Source organism: Mustelus asterias, chromosome 15 (genome assembly GCF_964213995.1).
Source record: "Mustelus asterias chromosome 15, sMusAst1.hap1.1, whole genome shotgun sequence".
In the NCBI taxonomy this organism is placed as follows: Eukaryota; Metazoa; Chordata; class Chondrichthyes; order Carcharhiniformes; family Triakidae; genus Mustelus; species Mustelus asterias.
Genome location: NC_135815.1, coordinates 103,058,493 through 103,081,471, shown reverse-complemented (window position 1 = coordinate 103,081,471; position 22,979 = coordinate 103,058,493). Strand labels below are relative to the sequence as shown.

At 47.2% G+C, this 22,979-nt stretch overlaps 3 protein-coding genes across 8 annotated transcripts in view; 2 read left to right on the top strand and 1 right to left on the bottom strand.

The window, feature by feature from the left end:
• Positions 1 to 434: 434 nt before the first annotated feature.
• Positions 435 to 5,045, top strand: LOC144504703 (centriole, cilia and spindle-associated protein-like). Its single transcript, XM_078230432.1, has 3 exons — positions 435 to 807; positions 1,825 to 2,078; positions 3,984 to 5,045. Exons 1-3 carry the CDS (start codon positions 543 to 545, stop codon positions 4,224 to 4,226), a joined length of 762 nt encoding a protein of 253 aa, XP_078086558.1. The 5' UTR covers positions 435 to 542; the 3' UTR covers positions 4,227 to 5,045.
• A 1,206-nt stretch (positions 5,046 to 6,251) lies between these two features.
• The window catches only part of pdcd2 (programmed cell death 2), a 39,455-nt gene continuing 22,727 nt past the window's right edge, over positions 6,252 to 22,979 (top strand). The window contains exons 1-5 of one of the 5 annotated variants that reach the window (XM_078230427.1): positions 6,252 to 7,771; positions 9,384 to 9,473; positions 11,497 to 11,612; positions 12,116 to 12,229; positions 13,575 to 14,085. In XM_078230427.1, the coding sequence (XP_078086553.1) occupies positions 7,255 to 7,771; positions 9,384 to 9,473; positions 11,497 to 11,612; positions 12,116 to 12,229; positions 13,575 to 13,736 (999 nt within the window). In that variant the 5' untranslated portion in view covers positions 6,252 to 7,254 and the 3' untranslated portion in view covers positions 13,737 to 14,085. Of the gene's footprint in view, positions 7,772 to 9,338; positions 9,474 to 11,496; positions 11,613 to 12,115; positions 12,230 to 13,574; positions 14,086 to 22,979 lie in introns of those variants that run through there. The other 4 variants (XM_078230426.1, XM_078230429.1, XM_078230428.1 and 1 more) reach the window with 4 other exon arrangements.
• Positions 14,495 to 22,979, bottom strand: part of nup133 (nucleoporin 133) — a 54,966-nt gene continuing 46,481 nt past the window's right edge. The window contains exons 24-26 of one of the 2 annotated variants that reach the window (XM_078230424.1): positions 21,302 to 21,372; positions 20,763 to 20,848; positions 14,495 to 14,783 (exon numbers count right to left, since the gene is read on the bottom strand). In XM_078230424.1, the coding sequence (XP_078086550.1) occupies positions 14,647 to 14,783; positions 20,763 to 20,848; positions 21,302 to 21,372 (294 nt within the window). In that variant the 3' untranslated portion in view covers positions 14,495 to 14,646. The remainder of the gene's footprint in view (positions 14,784 to 20,762; positions 20,849 to 21,301; positions 21,373 to 22,979) is intronic. The other variant, XM_078230425.1, reaches the window with a different exon arrangement.

The following is a 22,979-nucleotide window of genomic DNA, read 5'->3' as shown; positions in this document are numbered from 1 at the left end:
ATCAGGAATTTGGAGGACTCAGCCGTTACTGAGCAGAGAATTATTCCATGTCCTAAAGACGTTAAAGGTGCTACATAAATGCACATCTTTAATTTCTACTTTGGAAATTTGCATTTGGAATAGAATCCCAGATATCAATTTAACTCGATGCCTCTGAGGCAGAATGCTGTACGTTCAAGCCCCACTGCATGATGTGAACCCAGAATCCAGCCTTCCGCATGAATGCGGTGCTGAGGGGATTCCGCACTGCCGGAGGCGCCATCACCGGGACTGCGCTGACAACCCTGGGAGGCGGGGGCTGGTGACGTACCTATGAGTGATGTCGGTGACGCACCATGTGGGGCGGGGCCACTGACGCAAATGAGGCGTGGTTAGAGTCGCTGAGTGGGCGGGGTTAGTGGCGTACGGAAGGGGCGGGGTTAGAGACATCGAGTGGGTGGGGTTAGTGACGTCCACAGCGGTCAGGGGTCAATGAGGCCGGGGGGTTTTCAGCCGCGGATTTGATTTACGGATCATCCCGGTTCCCCCCGGCTAATGTCCGGATGGCGAAGCGGATGAAGAGCGAGTATATGAAGCAGTATAAGGGGCCGCAATGGGAGATTTACAGCAGCTGCTACTCGGACCGGCTCCAGTACCGCAACATGAGGCGGCTGCTGGAACAGGCCCACATCCCCTGGATCTGGAGCGGCTGGGACTCGGACTCCAGCTCCGGCTCCTCCACCCCCCGGGAGCGGGGAGAACCACTGCCCCCGGAGCCCGAGGAATCGGCCCGGCCTCACAACCCAACCGCGGCGGCAGAGCCGCCAGGTAACTCCCCCCCCCCCCCTCAGATAACCAACCCCCACCCCCCCCGGGTAAACACCCCCCCCCCCCCTCAGATAACCAACCCCCCCCCCCGGGTAAACACCCCCCCCCCCTCAGATAACCAACCCCCCCCCCCCCCGGGTAAACACCCCCCCCCCCCTCAGATAACCAACCCCCCCCCCCCCCCGGGTAAACACCCCCCCCCCCCTCAGATAACCAACCCCCCCCCCCCCCCGGGTAAACACCCCCCCCCCCCGGGTAACTACCCCCCCCCCCCCGCCCCCTCAGATAACCAACCCCCCCCCCGGGTAAACACCCCCCCCCCCCCCGGGTAAACACCCCCCCCCCCCCCCGGGTAAACACCCCCCCCCCCCCCACCCCCCCCCCCCGGTAAACACCCCCCCCCCCCGGTAAACACCCCCCCCCCCCCCGGTAAACACCCCCCCCCCCCCGGGTAAACCCCCCCCCACCCGGGGTAAACACCCCCACCCCCCCCCCCCGGGTAAACCCCCCAGGGTAAACAACCACCTCCCCCGGGTAAACACCCCCCCCCCCCCTCAGATAACCAACTCCCACCCTAAACAACCCCCTCCCCCTGGTAAACACAACCGCCCCCCCCCCCCCCCCCCCCGGGGTAAACACAACCCACCCCCCCCCCCGGGGTAAACACAACCCACCCCCCCCCTCCCCCAGTACACCCCCCTCGCCCGGTGAACCCCCCCCCCTCGCCCGGTGAACCCCATCCCCCCCCCTCACCCCGGTAGGAACCCCCCCCTCCCCCCAAGCCCGGTAAAAGCCCCTCGATAAACGCCCGCACCCCCCCCCCCTCGGTAAGGGATCCCCGCCCCCCACAACCCCGTCAGGTAAACACCCCCGCCTCAGCTAAACCCACCCTCCCCCTCCTCCCAAGTAAATCACCGCCCCCCCCCACCCACATAAATAATCCCCAGTGAACCCAGTGTTGCTTTGAGGTTGGTGAGTTGATCATTCGCGCAGATTGACTATTTTGTTTTTAAAAAGGGAATGAAACGATTCCTGAGGCAAATCAAAAAGATGAAGAACAGACGAAGAGTGAATTGTGCATCAAATCTGCTCCGGATCGTCGCCCTATAAAAAATATGGAAAAATCACGTAAAGCTCCCCCGTTGAGTATTCCACCCGCTGCCTCAAAAGAGGCCAAAGCTCCGTTTGCAATGTTTGGATGGGCGGAGAGAGAAGCTGAAGTGGGCTGTAAAAAGACCTACAATGTCAGTGCTTCTGCTTTGAGAGGACAGGTAATGAAACTGGAAAAATTAAAGCACCAAAATACTGAAAATACTCAGCAGTCAGGCAATATCTGTGGAAAGAGAGAAACAGAGTTGGGGGCACAGTTTCAGAATGAGACATTTTCCATTAAATGAGGAGGAATATCAATGATTTAATGATTTTCCCCAGAGAGCAATGGAGACTGTCACTGAATATATTCAAGACTATTGACTTACAAAATAGTCGAAGGTTATGGGATGGGCAGGCAGGGAAGTGGAAATGATCGGGTTGGAGGCAGGAGGAATTAAATGTAATGATAGATCAAGACAAAATCAAAAGCAATTATAGAATCCCTACAGTACAGAAGGAGGCCATTCAGCTCATCGAGTCTGCTCTGACCAGAATCCCACCCAGGCCCTCTCCCCATAACCCCATGCATTTATCCTGCTAGTCACCCTGACACTAAGGGACTATTTAGGCAATCCACCTAATCTGCACATCTTTGGAATGGGAGGAAACCAGAACACCCGGCGGAAACCCACGCAGATACGGGGAGAATGTGCAAACTCCACACAGACCATGACCCAAGCCGGGAATCGAACCTGGTGCTGTGAGGCAGCAGTGCTAACCACTGCCACCCCAAATAGTTAATGGTAATGAGACAAGTAAAGAAATAGTACAATAAAAGCAAAATACTGCAGATGCTGGGATTTGAAACAGAAACAGCTGTGGAGAGAGACTATAGAGTGGTTATTCTCTCTCCACAGCTACTGTCAGACCTGCTGAGATTTTCCAGCATTTTCTGTTGAAGTAAAGAAATAGAATTGCTACAGTGTAGAAGGAGGCAATTCAACCCATCGTCTACACTAGCTGTCCAAGAACAATTCACTTAGTGTCATTCACCTGCCTTCTCTCCATCACCCTGCACGTTCTTCCTTTTCAGATAAGTCCCTTTTGAATGCCTTGATTGAACCGGCCTCCACCACTTAGACAGTGCATTCCCGATCCTACCACAGGCTGCATGAAAAAGCTGTTTCTCATTTCATTCTTTTGTCAATTAATTTATTTCTGTGCCCTCTTGTTCTCGATCCTTTCAAGAGTGGAAACAGTTTCTCCCTCTGTATTCTACCCAGACCCTTCGTCATTTTGAATATATCTATCAAAATATCTCGAAGGAAAACAGTCTTCACTTCTCCAATCTATCTTCGTACCTGACGTTCCGGGAACCATTCTCGTGAATCTTTTCTGCACTCTCTCCAATGCCTTCACATCCTTCCTGAAGTGTGGCGCCCAGTGGTGGATGCAATACTCCAGGCTGATGGTGTAGTATGGTGGTTAGCACTGCTGCCTCACAGCACCAGGGACTTGGGTTCAATTCCAAAGTTGGGTGAATGTCTGTATGGAGTTTGCATGTTCTGCTTGTGTCTGCATGGGTTTCCTCCGGGTGCTCCGGTTTCCTCCCACAGTCCAAAGATGTGAAGGTTAGGTGGATCAACTATGGTAAATGTGCAGGGTTACAGGGATCGGGCAGGGTGTGGGCCTGAGTAAGATGCTCTTTTGGAGAGTTGGTGCAGACTCAATGGGCCAAATTGCCTCCCTCTGCACTGTAGGGAATTCATGGACGCAGTGTCCTATACAAGTTCAACATAAACTCCTTGCTCTTGTACTTATAAAGCATGCCCATTCCAAAATCAAGGGTTCAAACACTGGTTCCCTGACGAACCCCACTGCAAACCTTCCTCCTGCCTGAAAAACATCCATTAACCATTGAAGATGGAGAAGGTGTCAATGGGAATAACAGTCGGTACTGTCTAGAAAAAATAGATCTGAAAGATGTTGAACCCAGTGGAAACCCTTGGCTGCTGCTTGTTGATCTTGTTTAAAATGTAGACTGCGCACTTTTTCCACAGTGAACTTTCTTTCTCTTTCAACAGATTTATGAATCTGCAATACGCGCCCATGACAGACGTCAGGTGCAGAGAGCGATGCGCATAGCTCCGAGACGACCCCGAGGCAAAGTGCCGCTGACTACCCACTCATCTGACTGGCAGCATAAATCTTCCCCAGCACGTAAATCACTTTCTGAGCACTTCCAAGTTCATGTGTTGAAGCCTGTTGGGGCAGAAGACCCCTGGCTATCTGAATATATGAGATGTTACTCAACACGGTCCCTCTGAGTCCTGACAGCTTCCTGCTGGAGATAGCTTGGGTTGGTCGTTTAGTTTATTTATGCAGATGTGTATTGGACTTGACTCAGATCTGTATTACCAGAATTAATTTGTGTGTAAATCCTATAATTTGCAAGCATAGAAGAATTGTTTTGCTGACTTGTAGAATAGACCCAGTGAAGATGTTTGTATTGTCTAACTGTGACATTGACAACAGGACTAAAGAGATCCATTTCAGACATGGGAATTGTTCCCTGTGTTGCTTAAGCAGACACAACTCCTGCGGTTATTTTCCAAACTGATAGTGGTTGACTCTTCTGATTACTCTGAGCTGCAAGTGTGCAATGGTTAGGGTTTCATTAGTGTGGATACAATGAGCCCTCTTAGTACAGATCGATTGCACTTGAATTTCCGTAAACTCAGTATTACTTTGCACAGCACAAATGGCACAATTTTTATTGGTATTTTATATTATCTGTGGCTTTGTCAGTGATCTTTGCACAATTATACTCATTACACAATGAGACTGCACTTGCAGGGATGTTTTGTATTGGGGTTCATTTTTTGTAATCTTTGTACACCTGGGGTTTTATCTTTTTGTATTTTCCATAAATGATCTAGTCATTATTATATTGTTTTGTATGTTACAACAGTGACTACTTTTCAAATGTACTTCGTTGGTTTGTAAAATACTTTGGGGTAGTCTGAGGTTGTGAAACTTGCTGTAATTTTGAATAAGGACTCACTTTTGATCTGTAGCTGTACATGTTTCTTCTGTGTAAAAGTGCAATAGGCAAATATGCTCAATAAATGTATTTATATTTGTGACTGTGTCTTCCTTACTTACTAAAGATTGGAACACGCTGTAAGGGCAGAAGTAGGCCATTTGGCCCATTGAGTCTGCTCTGCCATATAATGAGAGAATGGCTGATCTGATAATCCTCAGCTCCATTTTCCTACCTTATCTCCATAACCCTTGATTCTCTTACTGCTTAACTTCACATTTTTCTACCCTGTATATATACCTCTGTAGACTCTGTCATCTCATCACTTTCCTTCCCACCTCTTGTGTCATCTGGGCAATAGTCATTAATGAATATTGTAATGGTTGCCATTGAAGGTGCATTCGTGCTGGGATATGTTTTTTCTTCCTTTACATAAGAGAAGTGAGAGCTGATTCTTTTATCAACCCTAAGAGGTGATCATGTGGTTCGAGATGTTCTCACAGAATTTCCCTTGAGCTCTCCCACTTCAACCATGTGTTCTAACTGCGCTCTTGGCAGGAGTCAGCTGGACTCACAACAGCAAAAATGAAACCGTGACGGGTAAAGCTGACGAGACCCAAAGTTCTGTACAATTAATCAGCAAAGCCAATGGGATGCTGAATACAATAGTCAAAGAGCAGAGGTAAGGAATTTCTGCTAAAACTGATTTTATGAACCTGGATGTTGAGTGCTGGTGCCCAGTTCTGGTCAGTGAAGATAGAGTGGAGTCTTCCACCTAAGTTCTGGAGAAACAATTGAAGGTGAGACATTTGGAAGGGGATCTTGCAAGTTTATGAGGCTATAAGCAAAATGAACCAATTCAAGTTGTTGGAATGAAGGCCCACTTGTGGTTCAAATGAGTGAAATGTGATTTTAATTGAAACTTGCAGATAGGAGTGGAGGCAAAAACACTGAAAAGATTTCAGGAGCAATTGGACGTTGCATTGGTGAGGAGGAGGAGTTAGGATCCCTGAACTAATGTGGATTTCCTGAATTACTATGATCTGGTAGTGTTTGAGAAGAGAACTAAAGTTTTATGTTTATTTATTAGTCTTACATTAACACTGCAATGAAGTTACTGTGAAATTTCCCCCCTAGTTGCCACACTCCGGCACCTGCTCAGGTACACTGAGGGTGAGTTCAGCAAAGCCAATACACCTAACCCGCATGTCTTTGAACTATGGGAGGAAAATGGAGCACCCAGAGGAAACCCACACAGACATGGGGAGAATGTGCAAACTCTGCACAGACAGCGACACAAGCAGATATTTGATTTGATTTATTATTGTCACATGTATTAGCATACAGTGAAAAGTATTATTTCTTGCGTGCTATTCAGTCAAAGCATTCATAGAGAAGGATTTGAGAGAGTGCAGAATGTAGTGTTACAGTCATAGCTAGGGTGTAGAGAAAGATCAACTTAATGCAAGGTAAGTCCATTCAAAAGTGACAGCAGCAGGGAAGAAACCGTTCTTGAGTTGGTTGGTACATTACCTCAGACTTTTGTATCTTTTTCCCGACGGAAGAAGGTGGAAGAGAGAATGTCTGGGTGTGTGGGGTCCTTGATTATGCTAACTGCTTTGCAGAGGCAGCGGAAAGTGTAGACGGAGTCAATGGATAGGAGGCTGGTTTGCGTGATGGATTGGACGACATTCACGACCTTTTGTAGTTTCTTGCGGTCTTGGGCAGAGCAGGAGCCCATACCAAGCTGTGATACAACCAGAAAGAATGTTTTCTATGGTGCATCTGTAAAAGTTGCTGAGAGTCATAGCTGACATGCCAAATTTCCTTAGTCTTCTGAGAAAGTAGAGGTGTTGGTGGACTTTCTTAACTATAGTGTCGCCATGGGGGGACCAGGACAGGTTGTTAGTGATCTGGACACCTAAAAACTAGAAGCTCTCGACCCTTTCTACTTCGTCCCCATTGACGCAGACAGAGGCATGTTCTCCTCTACGCTTCCTGAAGTCGATGGCAATCTCCTTCATTTTGTTGACATTGATTATTGTTGCCGCACCAGTTCACCAGGTTCTCTACTCTCTAACCGGGAATTGAACCCGGGTCCTTGGTGCAGTGAGGCAGCAGTGCTAACCATTGTGCCACTGTGTCGCCCTGACCGTTAATTACCTAATATTTAATATAAATTGGTGGAATGTTTCTCTTCAGGCGCTAACTAGATTTAGTGAAATCTCTCATCGGAAGGATATATTTTGCTGAGTCTCAGTTCCTGGGGAAGCTTTAGGCAGACGGACACATTGTGCCGGAAGTGACGCAGAATGGCAGCGCCGGGCCCAGCGATGGCGCCTGTCGGCGAGGCCTCGGTCGAGTTGGGTTTTGTGGAGCCAGCGGCGCCGACGCGACTGCTGAGCTCGCAGTTCCCCAGCAAGGTGGGCGGCCGGCCGGCCTGGCTGAGCCTCCAGCTCCCGGGGCCCGAGCGGCTGCTGTGCGGCGGCTGCGCGCACCCCATGGTGTTCCTGCTGCAGGTGTACGCGCCGCGGGACCGCGCTTTCCACCGCACGCTCCTGATCTTCTGCTGCGCGGCCCCGGCCTGTGCTCGCCGCCGCTTCGCCGCTTTCCGGAGCCAATTGGGGCGGATCAATGACTTCCACCCCGCCGAGCCTCAACCTGAGGCCGAGGCTGCCCCGGAGCCCAGGCCGGGCCTCCGGCTTTGCCGCGTGTGCGGAGCCTCGGCCCCCAAGAGCTGCTCCCGGTGCCGCTGGGCCCATTACTGCGGGAAGGAGCATCAGAGCCTGGACTGGAGAGCGGGGCATCGAGAGGCCTGTGGGCAGCCCGGTGAGTGAGGAAGGCCCGGGAACCAGGTTAAACCCAGCGCTAGAATACCAGTAACTAGTGACTAATCCAGTAACTAGTGATAAACCCGATTAACCAGTGGTAGACCAGTCACTAGTGATAAACCCAATAAACCAGTAACTAGGGACCCGGGTTCAATTCCAGCCTCGGGTGACTGTTTGGAGTCTGCACATTCTCCCCGTGTCTGCGTGGGTTTCCTCCGGGTGCTCTGGTTTCCTCCCACAGCCTGAAAGACGTGCTGGTTAGGGTGCATTGGTTATGCTAAATTTCCCCTTAATGTCTAAAGATGTGTAGGTTAGGTTGATTGGCTATGCTAAATTTCCCCTTGGTCTCAGGGGGAATATGTGAGGGTACGGGGATAGGGCCTGGGTGGGATTGTTGTCGGTGTGGGCTCGATGGGCTGAACGGCCTCCTACACTGTAGGGATTCTATGAACTGAACTTGAGTTTTTTGACGAGTTAACAGGAGGTAGATGAGGGTGAAGCCATTGATATAATGTAATGTTGTCATTTATCTCAAGAGGCTTGGAATACAAAAGCAGGGATGTACTTCTGAGGCTTTATAAAGCACTGGTTAGGCCCCATTTGGAGTACTGTGAGCAATTTTGGGCCCCACACCTCAGGAAGGACATACTGGCACTGGAGCGGGTCCAGCGGAGATTCACACGGATGATCCCAGGAATGGTAGGCCTGACATACGATGAACGTCTGAGGATCGTGGGATTATATTCATTGGAGTTTAGGAGGTTGAGGGGAGATCTGATAGAAACTTACAAGATAATGAACGGCTTAGATAGGATGGACGTAGGGAAGTTGTTTCCATTAACAGGGGAGACTAGGACGCGGGGGCACAGCCTTAGAATAAAAGGGAGTCACTTTAGAACAGAGATGAGGAGAAATTTCTTCAGCCAGAGAGTGGTGGGTCTGTGGAATTCATTGCCACAGAGGGCTGTGGAGGCCGAGACGTTGAGCGTCTTCAAGACAGAAATTGATAAATTCTTGATTTCTCGAGGAATTAAGGGCTATGGGGAGAGAGCGGGTAAATGGAGTTGAAATCAACCATGATTGAATGGTGGAGTGGACTCGATGGGCCGAATGGCCTTACTTCCGCTCCTATGTCTTATGGTCTTATATGGTGTACAAGGACATCCAAAATTTTCCCCAAGTTTGTGTTGCTCTTTCTCTTCTGCTTCAGAGATGATCTGAGAGTCAGGACTTCTGGGCCATTTCCATTAGTTGATGCCATTACGTTCACAACCGGTAATTAATGTTGCCGAATAATGGTGAGGTGCCAACAGGGCAGAGACACTGTGGTTTTGTGGTAGGTCACTACTGGGTACAGTACATACACAAATAAATCAAACAGACCATTTCTCCTGAGTTACTAGTCACAGCGCCCATCTCCCATCTTATAGATTCTTGCCCAAAGCAGGAAGATTGAGATCCTTCGGCTCTTCCCCCTGGGGTAACACCTCGCCCTCTCCCCCAAAGGCTGTGGCTAGTTCTCTCAGACAGCAATGCTGAGTGTTATCTACCCGGTATTTTTGTAGGTGAAGCAGCTGGCAGTTTGTCATCTCTCAACATCCTTTTCCCAGAGTTTGAGTTGGTGATGGAGCTCGAGGACTCAGAGGATCAGAAACTAGAAAACCTTAAGTGTGTGGAATCCATGTCAGCAGCAGAAAGTGGTAAGTGAAGTAACCATTTACTTATAGCAGTACATCTGAAAATCCTAATGACTTCAGGCAGAGTCAACATGGGGTCACTATTGCAGATGTCAGAGCAGCTTTCTCGAAGGTCAACCCACAGAAAGCGACTGGCCCGGATGAGCACTCGGATCCTGCGTGGATCAGCTGGCGCGGGGATTCACAGACATCTTCAACCTCTCTTTACAACAATCCGAGATCCCTATCTGCTTCAAGAAGACGACCATCATCCTGGTACCTAAGCAAAGTCAGGCAGCGTGCCTTAATGACTATCGGCCGGTGGCTCTGACACCCATCATTATGAAGTGCTTCGAAAGGTTAGTCATGGCATGAATCAATTCCAGCCTCCCAGACTACCTGGATCCACTACAGTTTGCCGACTGCCGCAACAGGTCCACAGTAGATGCCATCTCCCTGGCCCTGCACTCAACCCTAGAACACCTAGATAACAAGGACACCTATGTCAGATTCCTATTTATTGACTATAGCTCAGCCTTCAACACTGTTATTCCCACGAAACTCATCTCCAAACTCCATGGCCTGGGCCTTGGCACCTCCCTCTGCGACTAGATCCTGAGCTTCCTAACTCACTGACCACAATCAGTAAGGATCGGCAACAACACCTCCTCCACAATCAGTAAGGATCGGCAACAACACCTCCTCCACGATCATCCTCAACACCGGTTCTCAGCTCCCTACTAAACTCCTTATACACCTATGACTGTGTGGCCAAATTCCCCTCCAATTTGATTTTCAAGTTTGCTGACGACACCACTGTAGTTGGTCGGATCTCAAACAATGATGAGACAGTACAGGAATTAGAGAATCTAGTGAATTGATGAGGCAACAATAATCTCTCCCTCAATTTCAACAAAACAAGGGAGATTGCCATCGACTTCAGGAAGCGTAAAGGAGAACATGCCCCTGTCTACATCAATGGGAACGAAGTAGAAAGGGTCGAGAGCTTCACGTTTTTAGGTGTCCAAATCACCAACAACCTGTTCTGGTCCTTCCATGCCTACACTATAGTCCACCAACGCCTCTACTTCCTCAGAAGACTAAGGAAATTTGACATTTCAGCTACGACTCTCACCAACTTTTACAGATGCACCATAGAAAGCATTCTTCCTGGTTGTATCCCAGCTTGGTATGCCTCCTGCTCTGCCCAAGACCGCGAGGAACTACAAAAGTCATGAATGTAGCCCAATCCATCACGCAAACCAGCTTCCTATCCATTGACTCTGTCTACATATCCTGCTGCCTTGGTAAAGCAGCCAGCATAATCAAGGACCCCACGCACCTCTTTAAAGAGGGCATTTGATGATTGTTTGAATAGAGACAACGTGCAGGGAATGGGCACTAAGTCACCACGCTCATTTAGAGAGCCAGTGCAGACATGATGGGCCAAATGGTCTCCTTTTGTGCCATAACAAAGTCTTTAAAATCAAAGATGGTTGTAAACTGTAAACCGAGGCTCAAGGAAAACTGGATTAGTTTCAGTATGTGACTTTATTCCTTTGTGTCCCAAAATCTTCATTCTATCTTCAACAGTCTTTTGCCATTCCCTGCCTACAATGGTGCTATTGACAAACAGTGAATTGGGTGGGGCATTGAAACTGGATTGCTCTGTGGAGCTGGGCCAAGTGGCCTCCTTCTGTGCCATAAATGACTGACACCGGTATATGTGACGCACATTGTTGTTTGTCATATATTCCTGATTCTCTTTTTGCTTAGCGTGCAAGGGCAAGGGATTTCTAACCTGTTTTATCTTTTCTCAGTGATAGATTCAGGAGAGGCACAAATATAAAAAGGCTGAAGGATTGTTAAATTTCCTTTTTGCCAAAAGCTATGCAAAAGGAATTGTAAATTTCTGGGCAGCAAAGAAATGATTCAGCTAGATTGTATCCATACTCGCTTTCTAATTCAAACACCTCATTCCTCAAAAGGGGAGTACAACAGAGGGTTGAAGAGTTCTAGTAATTACTGACCTTGGTGGTGTTTTCAGATTGTGTGACTGAAGGTCTAGACGAGCAGGAGCTGGAGGCCATGGCAAAACACGAATCAAAGGAAGACCACATCTTCGCTAAGTTTAGGAAGAGGATAGCACAGGCGCCTGATCAGGTTCATACCTTATACTGTTTTCTTCTTCACTCCTGATTTAATCCGGTTTTATTTAAGTTTCACAATGTCACAGTGCAAAACTGTAATCTTTTACACTGATTTATAGTATGACAACCCCATTATATATCTATTGTACACGAGGAATTCCTGACACAGATGGGAGGTTTAAAGTGGAAGAGAGGTTCATTTTATAGGCAAAGATATGATTGGGAGACCGATTGCATCCGAGCTATAGTTCTCACCTTCCATTTGCTACTTTTTGGGCTTATAATCTTTGCCATTTTTTGCTGGTTCAATGAAGTTTGGACATCATGGTCCTGTGAATAAAATTAAATATTTTCCTTATTTCTTACTGTGGGACTAATGTTAGAACAGGAAGAAGCAAAATGATTCCTGTTCCGACACCCAGTAAATGTTAGGTTTGACATAACCTGAAAATAAAAGACAAAGCTTTAGAGGGGGTGAGTGCTGACACTCAACGCTGACAGTGTTCCTTATTTTAGGTGCTGCGTTACTGCAGAGGAGGAAGTCCATTGTGGGTTTCTGGAGAGAACATTCCCTCAGAAACAGATATCCCCAACTGTCCATGCGGAGCCAAGCGTGAATTTGAATTTCAGGTTGGACTTATTTTGTTAAACAATCACTGGTTGAAAGTGGAGAAGTGAATGATAGTTCATCACAGGGAAACTATGAGGATTAACAGTTTGTATATATTTTAAAATGAGTTTTGTGTCTGTGTCAAACAGTGTCAGATGTCTGTTGCAGTTTGATTTGCGGTTTTTTAAGATGGTGATTTCACACAACGGGGAGGCAGTGCAGTGGTATTGTTAGCAGCAGTGCAGTGGTATTGTTAGCAGCAGTGCAGTGGTATTGTTAGCAGCAGTGTAGTGGTATTGTTAGCAGCAGTGCAGTGGTATTGTTAGCAGCAGTGCAGTGGTATTGTTAGCAGCAGTGTAGTGGTATTGTTAGCAGCAGTGCAGTGGTATTGTTAGCAGCAGTGCAGTGGTATTGTTAGCAGCAGTGCAGTGGTATTGTTAGCAGCAGTGCAGTGGTATTGTTAGCAGCAGTGCAGTGGTATTGTTAGCAGCAGTGTAGTGGTATTGTTAGCAGCAGTGCAGTGGTATTGTTAGCAGCAGTGCAGTGGTATTGTTAGCAGCAGTGCTAACCATTGTGCACCCTGTCTCGGTTATTGCCCACTATAGTAAGAACAAATTAGAACTAAATATAATCTAAACTTTGTCTAAATCACTACTCTGTTCACTCCCACTGAACTAAAATATTAAAGAAATGAAGGGGTTAAAAATAAACTGCACCTGACCACAACTCACCAGAGACCACCCCTTGGTCTGAACCCCATGACGGTTTCTCCACTGATTCTCCAGCTGCTGCTGTAAAGGTAATTTCCCGAGAGAGAACTTTTCACCCAGAGGGTGGTGGGAATCTAGGACTCACTGCCTGAAAGGGTGATAGAGGCAAGAATCCTCAACATTTAAGGAGCATTTAGATGAGCATGTTATTGCCATAGCATACAAGGCTACGGACCAAGTGCTGGAAAATAGGATTGGAATAGATAGATGCTTGATGACTGGTGCAGACGGGATGGACTGAAGGGGCTTTTTTGTGCTGTAAAACTCCAGGACTCTGCTAGTCCTTGGATAAGGGGACCAAAACTGTGCACAGTATTACTGCATAAAAGAGGCCATTGAGCCCATCATGGCTGTGCCTGCTGAAAAAACTAGCTGCCCATTCTAATCCCGCCTTGCAAGTTACAGCACTTAAGGTGCAGACCCAGACTTCTATACGCCAATCTCCTTGCAGTAAAAGCTAACACCATTTAAATGCTTGCTGTACCCTGGGTTATGTTGATTGGGGAATTTGTATTTCAATTAGCCCCATCTCCTATTTGCATAACTGAAAACAAGTAAAATTTGAGCCACTAATTTTCACTGAACTTTATTTTAGGTGATGCCACAGTTGCTGAACCATTTGAAAGTGGATTCACTTGGAGAGAGTTTGGATTGGGGAACACTCAGTCTTTACACCTGTCAACAAAGCTGTGACCATGGCAACGAGTACAGTGTAGAATTTCTCTGGAAACAGGATTTCTCTGCAGATCAGCTGTAATTATTCACTGCACAGGAACACAAGTACTTTTCAAAAGCATTCTTTCCCCCGCAACACCACAACCTCAGGCTGAAAACGGTCACTAATTTAGGAGAGATCTGGTTTCAATCTCATCACCTTTGTCCATGTACAGATTTGATGTTAGTTTTTTAAAAAAAAGTAATTCCTGCTGATTGAATTTAACTATTCAATCCAAGGGGAATATTACAGTTTAAGATCAACACAGCGGACATTTCCATACAGCTTGTAAAAATGTCCATATTTGTTACATGCTGAAAAATTGTAATATACTGTACAGATGAATAAATGAGTAACTATTAATAAAATATGGGTTTCCACCTGCAGTCTTTTATGGATAGAGCAAAAAGAATATTACATTTTAATAAAAGGAACAATCCAAAGGCAGGTCAGGATGGCATCAGGCTGATTGGCTGGCTCTCTACCCCCCCCCCCCCCACCTCAATATTGCTAACAATCACGGGAGTGTGGGGGAGGGGAGGGGAGGGGGGGGCAGCGGAGGAGCGGGCAGCTGTGAATATGTTGAGCAAAGATCAGCAGAGAACATTGTTGGGAAATAGGAAGGATAATTACATATCACAAGTTTGCTTTCACAAATACTTCCATTTAAAGGGCACCTTTGAGCAGAAGGAACCTGTTTTTGGCCACAAACAGAGGCCTGGTTACAAAATACTGTCAGACCAAGGTGGCCATGTCCAGTTGTGTGTCACAGAACCAGTCAGATGGAAGGAGCAACAGTTGACTTGCTTTTTGTAAAATTAAACTTTTATTAGAAAGCAAATTCATAACATTTTTACACAATGTTAAAACATTGCAAGTTGTTTATTTGCAGTACACAGTCTGCTGAGTGAAGAATCTTAAAAAACAGCAGAGTATAGAGACACGAGAGGAATCAGGATTGTGCTTTTAAATAATGTTCATAGTTTGCTTGCAAGAGGAATTCAAAGTAGGAACTCGATCTCAAGGTTACCAGAAAATTTGACTGCAGCAAATCATTCACTTCTGGCAAATAATACTTCAGCTGAACTCCTAAAATGAAAGACATTTGAAAATAATTACTGCAGCCTATACATACTGTCTACCAAGCACCACAAACAGCAACGAGTGGGATGAGGAACAATACTGCAGCTCCTTCACTCAGGAACCTGGCTATTTCAGCAAGTGCTTCAAGCACATGGTTCAATCCCCACTCAAGAGACAAGCATATAATCTAGTCTGCCACACCGATATAGGAAAGAGGGGGGGGTGGGTATGTACTCACCTGAACTGATTATATTCCATACACAGAGATTGATAAACAGTTGGACAGGATTCCCAAAGAACAAAGAAAATTACAGCACAGAAACAGGCCCTTCGGCCCTCCAAGCCTGCACCAACCATGCTGCCCGACTTAACTAAAACCCCCTACCCTTCAGGGGACCATATCCTTCTATTCCCATCCTATTCATGTATTTGTCAAGACGCCCCTTAAAAGTCACTACCGTATCCGCTTCCACTATCTCCCCCGAGTTCCAGGCACCCACAATTCTGTGTAAAAGATCTGCCTTGTACATCTCCTTTAAACTGGGAAGGTTTTTGGAGGGTTTAAAAGCAGGCCGCACTTTTGAGCGGGCAGTGGAGTGAGCAGGGAGCAGAGTGTGAGCTGTAAGGGCTTTGGCTCCTAGGGCTTCGGGGGAAAGGGCGAAGCGGGGTATGTTTTTTTTTCCATTCCCTTAAAGGAAAAGGGTAGCTATGAGTGATAGGCCAGTTTGTTGCTTTCGGTGTGGGATGTGGGATGTGGGAGTTCCCGGAAACACCTAGCCGCCCGGAGGTTCACATTTGCGCCAGGTGCGTGGAACTGCAGCTCCTGAGGGACCGCGTCAGGGAACTGGAGCAGCGGCTTGATGACCTTAGTCTAGTCAGGGAGAATGAGAGACAAATAGACATGAGTTATAGGCAAGTAGTTACACCGGGGCCTCAGGGGGAAGACACGTGGGTCACAGTTAGGAGTAAAGGTCATAAGGGTAACGTACCAGAGAGTATTCCAGTGGCTGTCTCTCATAATAGAAAGGGCTCGGCAACAGGTGTGAGAGGGGAAGGGAGTGAGCAATTAGTGGTGGGGTCACGTGGTTGTCCCACTCCAAAACAAGTATGTTGTTTTGGATAGTGTGGAGGAGGATGACTCTCCAGGGGTGAGCCATAGTGACCAGGTCACTGGCACACAGTCAGGCTCTGTGGCCCAGAAAGGAAAGAGAGGGATTAGGAGAGCAACAGGGGTGGGGGACGCGTCGGTTAGAGGCACGGACAGGCGATTCTGTGGGTGCGAACAGGACTCCAGGATGGTAGTCTGCCTACCTGGTGCTGGGGGTACTGGAATGTCTCCGAGCGGATAGGAGGCATATTAAAAGGGGAGGATAAAGAAACGGATGTCATTGTACACATTGGCGCAAATGACGTAGATAGGAAGAGCAGGGGGATCCTACGAGAGCAATTCAGGGAGTTGGGAAATAGGCTAAAAAGTAGGGCCTCCAGGGTGGCAATCTCTGGGCTGCTCCCAATGCCTAGGGCCAGTGAGGCTAGGAATAGGGAAATAGTACAATTGAACACTTGGCTAAAGGAGTGGTCCAGGAGGGAGGGCTTCATATTCCTGGATCACTGGGAAGTTTTCAAGAGAGGAGGGCACCTGTACAAGGAGAACGGGTCACAACTAAATTGGAAGGGCACGAATATCCTGGCTGGGAGTTTTGCGAGTGCAGTTTGGGTGGGTTTAAACTAATATGGCAGGGGGGTGGGGATCAAAAAATTAGGTCTACAAGTGTAGAGGCTGGGGACGAGCTTGGGGCCAGGACAAGGCTGGCAAAGAAGAGGAGCACTCGGGGAGGATGACCTCACTGGGCCTGGAGGTCTGGAGTGCATCTACTTCAATGCAAGGAGCGTAGCAGGTAAGACAGACGAACTTAGGGCCTTAATGCTCACGAGGAATTTGGATGTGGTTGCGGTGACAGAGACTTGGTTGAAAGAGGGACAGGACTGGCAACTGAATATTCCGGGGTACAAGTGTTTTAGGCGAGACAGAGGAGGGGCCAAAAGTGGGGGAGTAGCAGTATTAGTTAGAGAGCATATTACAGCGGTGCAGAGGGAGGACAATTCAGAGGGGTCGTGTAACGAGTCACTGTGGGTGGAGCTCAGAAACAGGAAGGGCGCAATCACTGTGTTGGGGGTATACTACAGGCCCCCCAACAGCCCAAGGGAAGTGGAAGAACGGCTATGTCAGGAGATAATGGATAGGTGCAGGAAAAATAGGGTTGTTGTAGTGGGAGACTTCAATTTCCCTGATATAGACTGGAAATCGCGTAGGGCTGGGAGTCTGAATGGGGAGGAATTTGTAAAATGCGTACAGGAATGTTCTTTGGAACAATATGTAGATAGCCTAACTAGAGAGGGGGCTATACTGGACCTAGTACTGGGGAATGAGCCCGGCCAGGTCTTCAAAGTTTTGGTAGGGGAACATGTGGCAAATAGTGACCACAATTCTGTTAGCTTTAGGATAGTGATGGAAAAGGATGAGTGGTGTCCCACGGGTAAGGTGTTGGATTGGGGGGAAGGCTAACTTTATTGGGATCAGGCAGAAATTGGCAGCTCTTGATTGGGAGAGGCTGTTTGAGGGTAAATCCACATCTGGCATGTGGGAGTCTTTTAAGGAACAGTTGTTAGGGCTACAGGACAGACATGTGCCTGTAAAAAAGGATAGGAAGGGTAGGATTCGAGAACCGTGGATAACCAGGAAAATTGAGGGATTGGTCAAAAAGAAAAGAGAGGCGTACATTAGGTCCAGGCAGCTAAAAACGGAGGGAGTTCTGGAGGAATACAAAGAAAGTAGGAAAGAACTCAAACGAGGAATTAGAAGGGCAAAAAGGGGTCACGAAATGTCCTTGGCAGACAGGATTAAGGGGAATCCCAAGGCATTTTATTCATACGTTAGGAAAAGGGTTGTCAGGGAAAAAAAAAATCGGACCTCTCAGGGACAAAAGTGGGGAATTATGCTTAGAGCCCAAAGAAATAGGGGAGATCCTAAATGAATACTTTGCGTCGGTATTCACAAAGGAGAGGGATGTGTTGACTGGGAGTGTCTCGGAGGGGAGTGTTGAACCGTTAGCGAAAATCTCCATTACAAGGGAGGAAGTGTGAGGTTTTTTAGGGAATATAAAGACTGACAAATCCCCAGGGCCTGATGGAATCTATCCAAGGCTGCTCAGGGAGACGAGAGATGAAATCGCTGGGCCTCTGACGTATATCTTTGTCTCGTCACTGGACACAGGCGAGGTCCCAGAGGATTGGAGGATAGCCAATGTGGTCCCATTATTTAAAGGGTAGGAAGGATAACGCGGGAAATTATAGGCCGGTGAACTTGACGTCCGTGGTAGGGAAGTTGTTGGAGAGGATTCTTAGAGATAGGATGTATGTGCATTTAGAAAGGAATAAACTCATTAACAATAGTCAGCATGGTTTTGTGAGAGGGAGGTCATGCCTCACTAACCTGGTGGAGTTTTTTGAAGAAGTGACTAGAATGGTTGACGAGGGAAGGGCCGTGGATGTCGTCTATATGGACTTTAGTAAAGTGTTTGACAAGTCCCTCATGGTAGGTTGGTGCAAAAGGTTGGATCTCATGGGATAAAGGGGGAGGTGGCTAGATGGGTGAAGAACTGGATTGGTCACAGAAGACAGAGGGTGGTAGTGGAAGGGTCTTTTTCCGGCTGGATGCCTGTGACTAGTGGTGTGCCGCAGGGCTCTGTATTGGGACCTCTGCTGTTTGTGATTTATATAAACGATCTGGAAGAAGGTGTAACTGGGGTGATCAGTAAGTTTGCGGACGACACGAAAATGGCTGGACTTGCAGATAGTGAGGAACATTGTCAGAGGCTACAGAAGGATATAGATAGGCTGGAAATTTGGGCAAAGAAATGGCAGATGGAGTTCAATCCAGATAAATGCGAAGTGATGCATTTTGGTAGAACTAACGTAGGGAGGAGCTATACGATAAATGGCAGAACCATAAAGGGTGTAGATACGCAGAGGGACCTGGGTGTGCAAGTCCACAGATCCTTGAAGGTGACGTCACAGGTGGAGAAGGTGGTGAAGAAGGCATATGGCATGCTTGCCTTTATAGGACGGGGCATAGAGCATAAAAGTTGGGGTCTGATGTTGCAGTTGTATAGAACGTTGGTTCGGCCGCATTTGGAATACTGCGCCCAGTTCTGGTCGCCACACTACCAGAAGGACGTGGAGGCTTTAGAGAGAGTGCAGAGGAGGTTTACCAGGATGTTGCCTGGTATGGAAGGGCTTAGTTATGAGGAGAGATTGGGTAAACTGGGGTTGTTCTCACTGGAAAGATGGAGGATGAGGGGTGACCTAATAGAGGTGTATAAAATTATGAAAGGCATAGATGGGGTGAATGGTGGGAAGCTTTTTCCCAGGTCGGTGGTGACGTTCATGAGGGGTCATAGGTTCAAGGTGGGGGCGGAGGTTTAACACGGATATCAGAAGGACGTATTTTACACAGAGGGTGGTGGGGGCCTGGAATGCGCTGCCGGGCAAGGTGGTGGAGGCGGACACACTGGGAACGTTTAAGACTTATCTAGATAGCCACATGAACAGAGTGGGAATGGAGGGATACAAAATAATGGTCTAGTTTGGACCAGGGAGCGGCGTGGGCTTGGAGGGCCGAAGGGCCTGTTCCTGTGCTGTATTGTTCTTTGTTCTTAAACCTTGCCCATTGCACCTTAAACCTGTGCCCCCTAGTAATTGACTCTTCCACCCTAGGAAAAAGCTTCTGACTATCCACTCTGTCCATGCCTCTCATAATCTTGTCGACTTCTATCAGGTCGCCCCTCAATCTCCGTCGTTCCAGTGAGAACAAACCAAGTTTCTCCAACCTCTCCTCACAGCTAATGCCCTCCATACCAAGCAACATCCTGGTAAATCATTTCTGTACCCTCTCCAAGCCTCCACATTCTTCTGGTAGTATGGTGACCAGAATTGAACAGAAGTGCGGCCTAACTAAGGTTCTATAAAGCTGCAACATGACTTGCCAATTTTTAAACTCAATGCCCTGGCTGATGAAGGCAAGCATGCCGTATGCCTTCTTGACTACCTTCTCCACCTGCATTGCCACTTTGTGGCCTGCGTACCTGTCCACCCGGATCCCTCTGCCTATCAATACTCCTAAGGATTCAGCCATTTACTGTATATTTCCTATCTGTATTAGACCTTCTAAAATGCATTACCTCACATTTGTCCGGATTAAACTCCATCTGCCATCTCTCCGCCCAAGTCTCCAACTGATCTATATCCTGCTGTATCCTCTGATGGTCCTCATCGCTATCCGCAAATCCACCAACCTTTGTGTCGTCCGCAAACTTACTAATAAAACCAGTTACATTTTCCTCCAAATCATTTATAGATATATTACAAACAGCAAAGGTCCCGCACTGATCCCTGAGGAACACCACTTGTCACAGCCCTCCATTCAGAAACGCACCCTTCCACTGCTACCCTCTGTCTTCTTTGACCGAGCCAGTTTTGTTGTCCACCTTGCCAGCTCACTTCTGATTCTATGCGACTTCACCTTCTGCACCAGTCTGCCATGAGGGACCTTGTCAAAGGCCTTACTGAAGTCCATGTAGACAACATCCACTGCCCTACCCTCATCAATCATCTTTGTCACTTCCTTGAAAAACTCGATCAAGTTAGTGAGATACGACCTCCCCTTCAGAAAACCATGTTGCCTCTCACTAATACATCCACTTATTTCCAAGTGGGAATAAATCCTGTCTCGAAGAATCCTCTCCAATAATTTCCCTACCACTGATGTAAGGCTCACCGGCCTGTAATTACCTGATTATTCTTGCCACCTTCTTAAACAAAGGAACAATAAAGCATTTTGCTCATATAACAGAGGTTAAAGTCAGTGCACAATTACTGATCCAGCATTTAGTATCAAGTTACGAGCCAGTTTAACATAACACTCACCTTCATCCATGAGCTTCTCTATGACCTTTATCAGTATAGTTCCTTTTGCAGCTTCAACTGGATCATCCTTTACATCAAAAGACCAACTGAACAAAACCAATAGAGAGTCTGTGTTAATTGAGAGTTCAAGAATCCCCTGGAATTGGCACTGATTGGCAAAGGGAATAATTAACCTGGGACATGGAAAAGGTTCCCACCAGAGAGGGCTGGGTGGCTCAAATATATTCATTTGCTAAAATGATTACACTTGCACGCACTCTTGGGCTGAGAAAGACAGGTATTGCACTTCAGGATGGGGAAGACAGACCAACAGCTGGAAAACAGGTTTGGTGCAGGAGGAAGGATTGGGATTAAACCAAAAACTGGAAGGTTAAGAGCTGCCTCGGGGGCTTTCATTATAATGATCAAACACAGTAATGTGAACATGGCTTTTCAAAGCAACACAGGCAACTGCTTTAATCTTTGAATTAACAACTGCCTTCCTTTCAATACATATGTTGCAATGGGGGAAGAGGACAGAGAATCAAAACTGCACATACTCATCGCTCCGGATAGCTCGGCAGAAGATTTCCAGTTTCAATGAATCGATGTCAGCACCAAGACCCTCCTCCTTTAGAAAACAGAAAACACAATCTCCAGAGCTTGCTGCAAACCTTTCACAGAGAGTAACAGCATTGAGTGGGACTGACTTTGTGCTGCTGTGCTCCTCCACACGGGCAGCATCCTAATCCCATCTTCTTACCCCTGTTCCCGTCCCCTATAGTTTTTACCTCAATCACGAAAGCATTTCACAGCTGTACAATCCTCCTGCAAATAAAATTTTGCTCTTGGTCTTAAGTTTCTCACATTTCATTATACATGTACGTTCCTCGAAATCAGTTTGCTATCTACTTGATCCCACCCAGTTATAATTTTAAAACACCTCTATCAAATTACCCCCGCAATTAAAACGTTTACAACAGACAACTGGAACTGACTGAGGAAAATCTGAAAGTTCAAAACCTGAGCGCAGGATGTAAGAGACGGTGATATGTTGAGGAGAGGGGACTGCTTTATGGGAAATGAGCACCGTGACCACTGCGCACCTCAGGACTGACACACAATGTCAAACAAAGATTAAACACAGGAAAAGACCAGTAGAAGGAGTGATCTGGGAAATGAGACAAACCAAGGGAAAATAGGGAGAAAAAAAGGACAGATTGTGTAAACATTGAGTATCGACTGTGGAGAGGGCTTTTAACTCATGTTCCACAGTGTAGAGGGATTATGGAACAAGGTGAACAGCTGCTGGTTTGCAAGAATGCAGAAAATCTTATCTCCTTCATAAATAATATACACAAATAAACCTCAGCTCATTTCCCCCAACTCATTTGGAATACTGCGTCCAGTTCTGGTCGCCACACTACCAGAAGGACGTGGAGACTTTGGAGAGAGTGCAGAGGAGGTTTACCAGGATGTTGCCTGGTATGGAGGGTCTTAGCTATGAGGAGAGATTGGGTAAACTGGGGTTGTTCTCCCTGGAAAGACGGAGGATGAGGGGAGACTTAATAGAGGTGTATAAAATTATGAAAGGCATTGATAGGGTGAACGGTGGGAAGCTTTTCCCCCAGGTCGGTGGTGACGTTCACGAGGGGTCATAGGTTCAAGGTGAAGGGGGGAGAGGTTTAACACAGATATCAGAAGGACATATTTTACACAGAGGGTGGTGGGGGCCTGGAATGCGCTGCCAGGCAAGGTGGTGGAGGCAGACACACTGGGAACGTTTAAGACTTATCTAGATAGCCACATGAACAGAGTGGGAATGGAGGGATACAAAAGAATGGTCTAGTTTGGACCAGGGAGCGGCACGGGCTTGGAGGGCCAAAGGGCCTGTTCCTGTGCTGTATTGTTCTTTGTTCTTTGTAACTCCTATAAACCTGCAATGCTGCATTTTCCTGGGTACTTCAAGAGAGGGAGTCTTCACAAAAATCTACATATAGTTAAGGGAGGAAAAGGTCCTGCCTCCAACCCAGAAACCAAAATTGTCAATAGAAAAGATAAGTTAACATGAACAGGCAAATGTTTGTTTTGTTACAATGAAACTTCTATTTTGAGTATTTCTATGAACTGAAATGCACTTTTGGAATACAAGATTATGGCAAAAGATGAGATGCATCCTGGATAATGAGCTTGGGGTTGTGCTGTTTGGAGCTCACTAAACCATCTTCAAGGAGAATT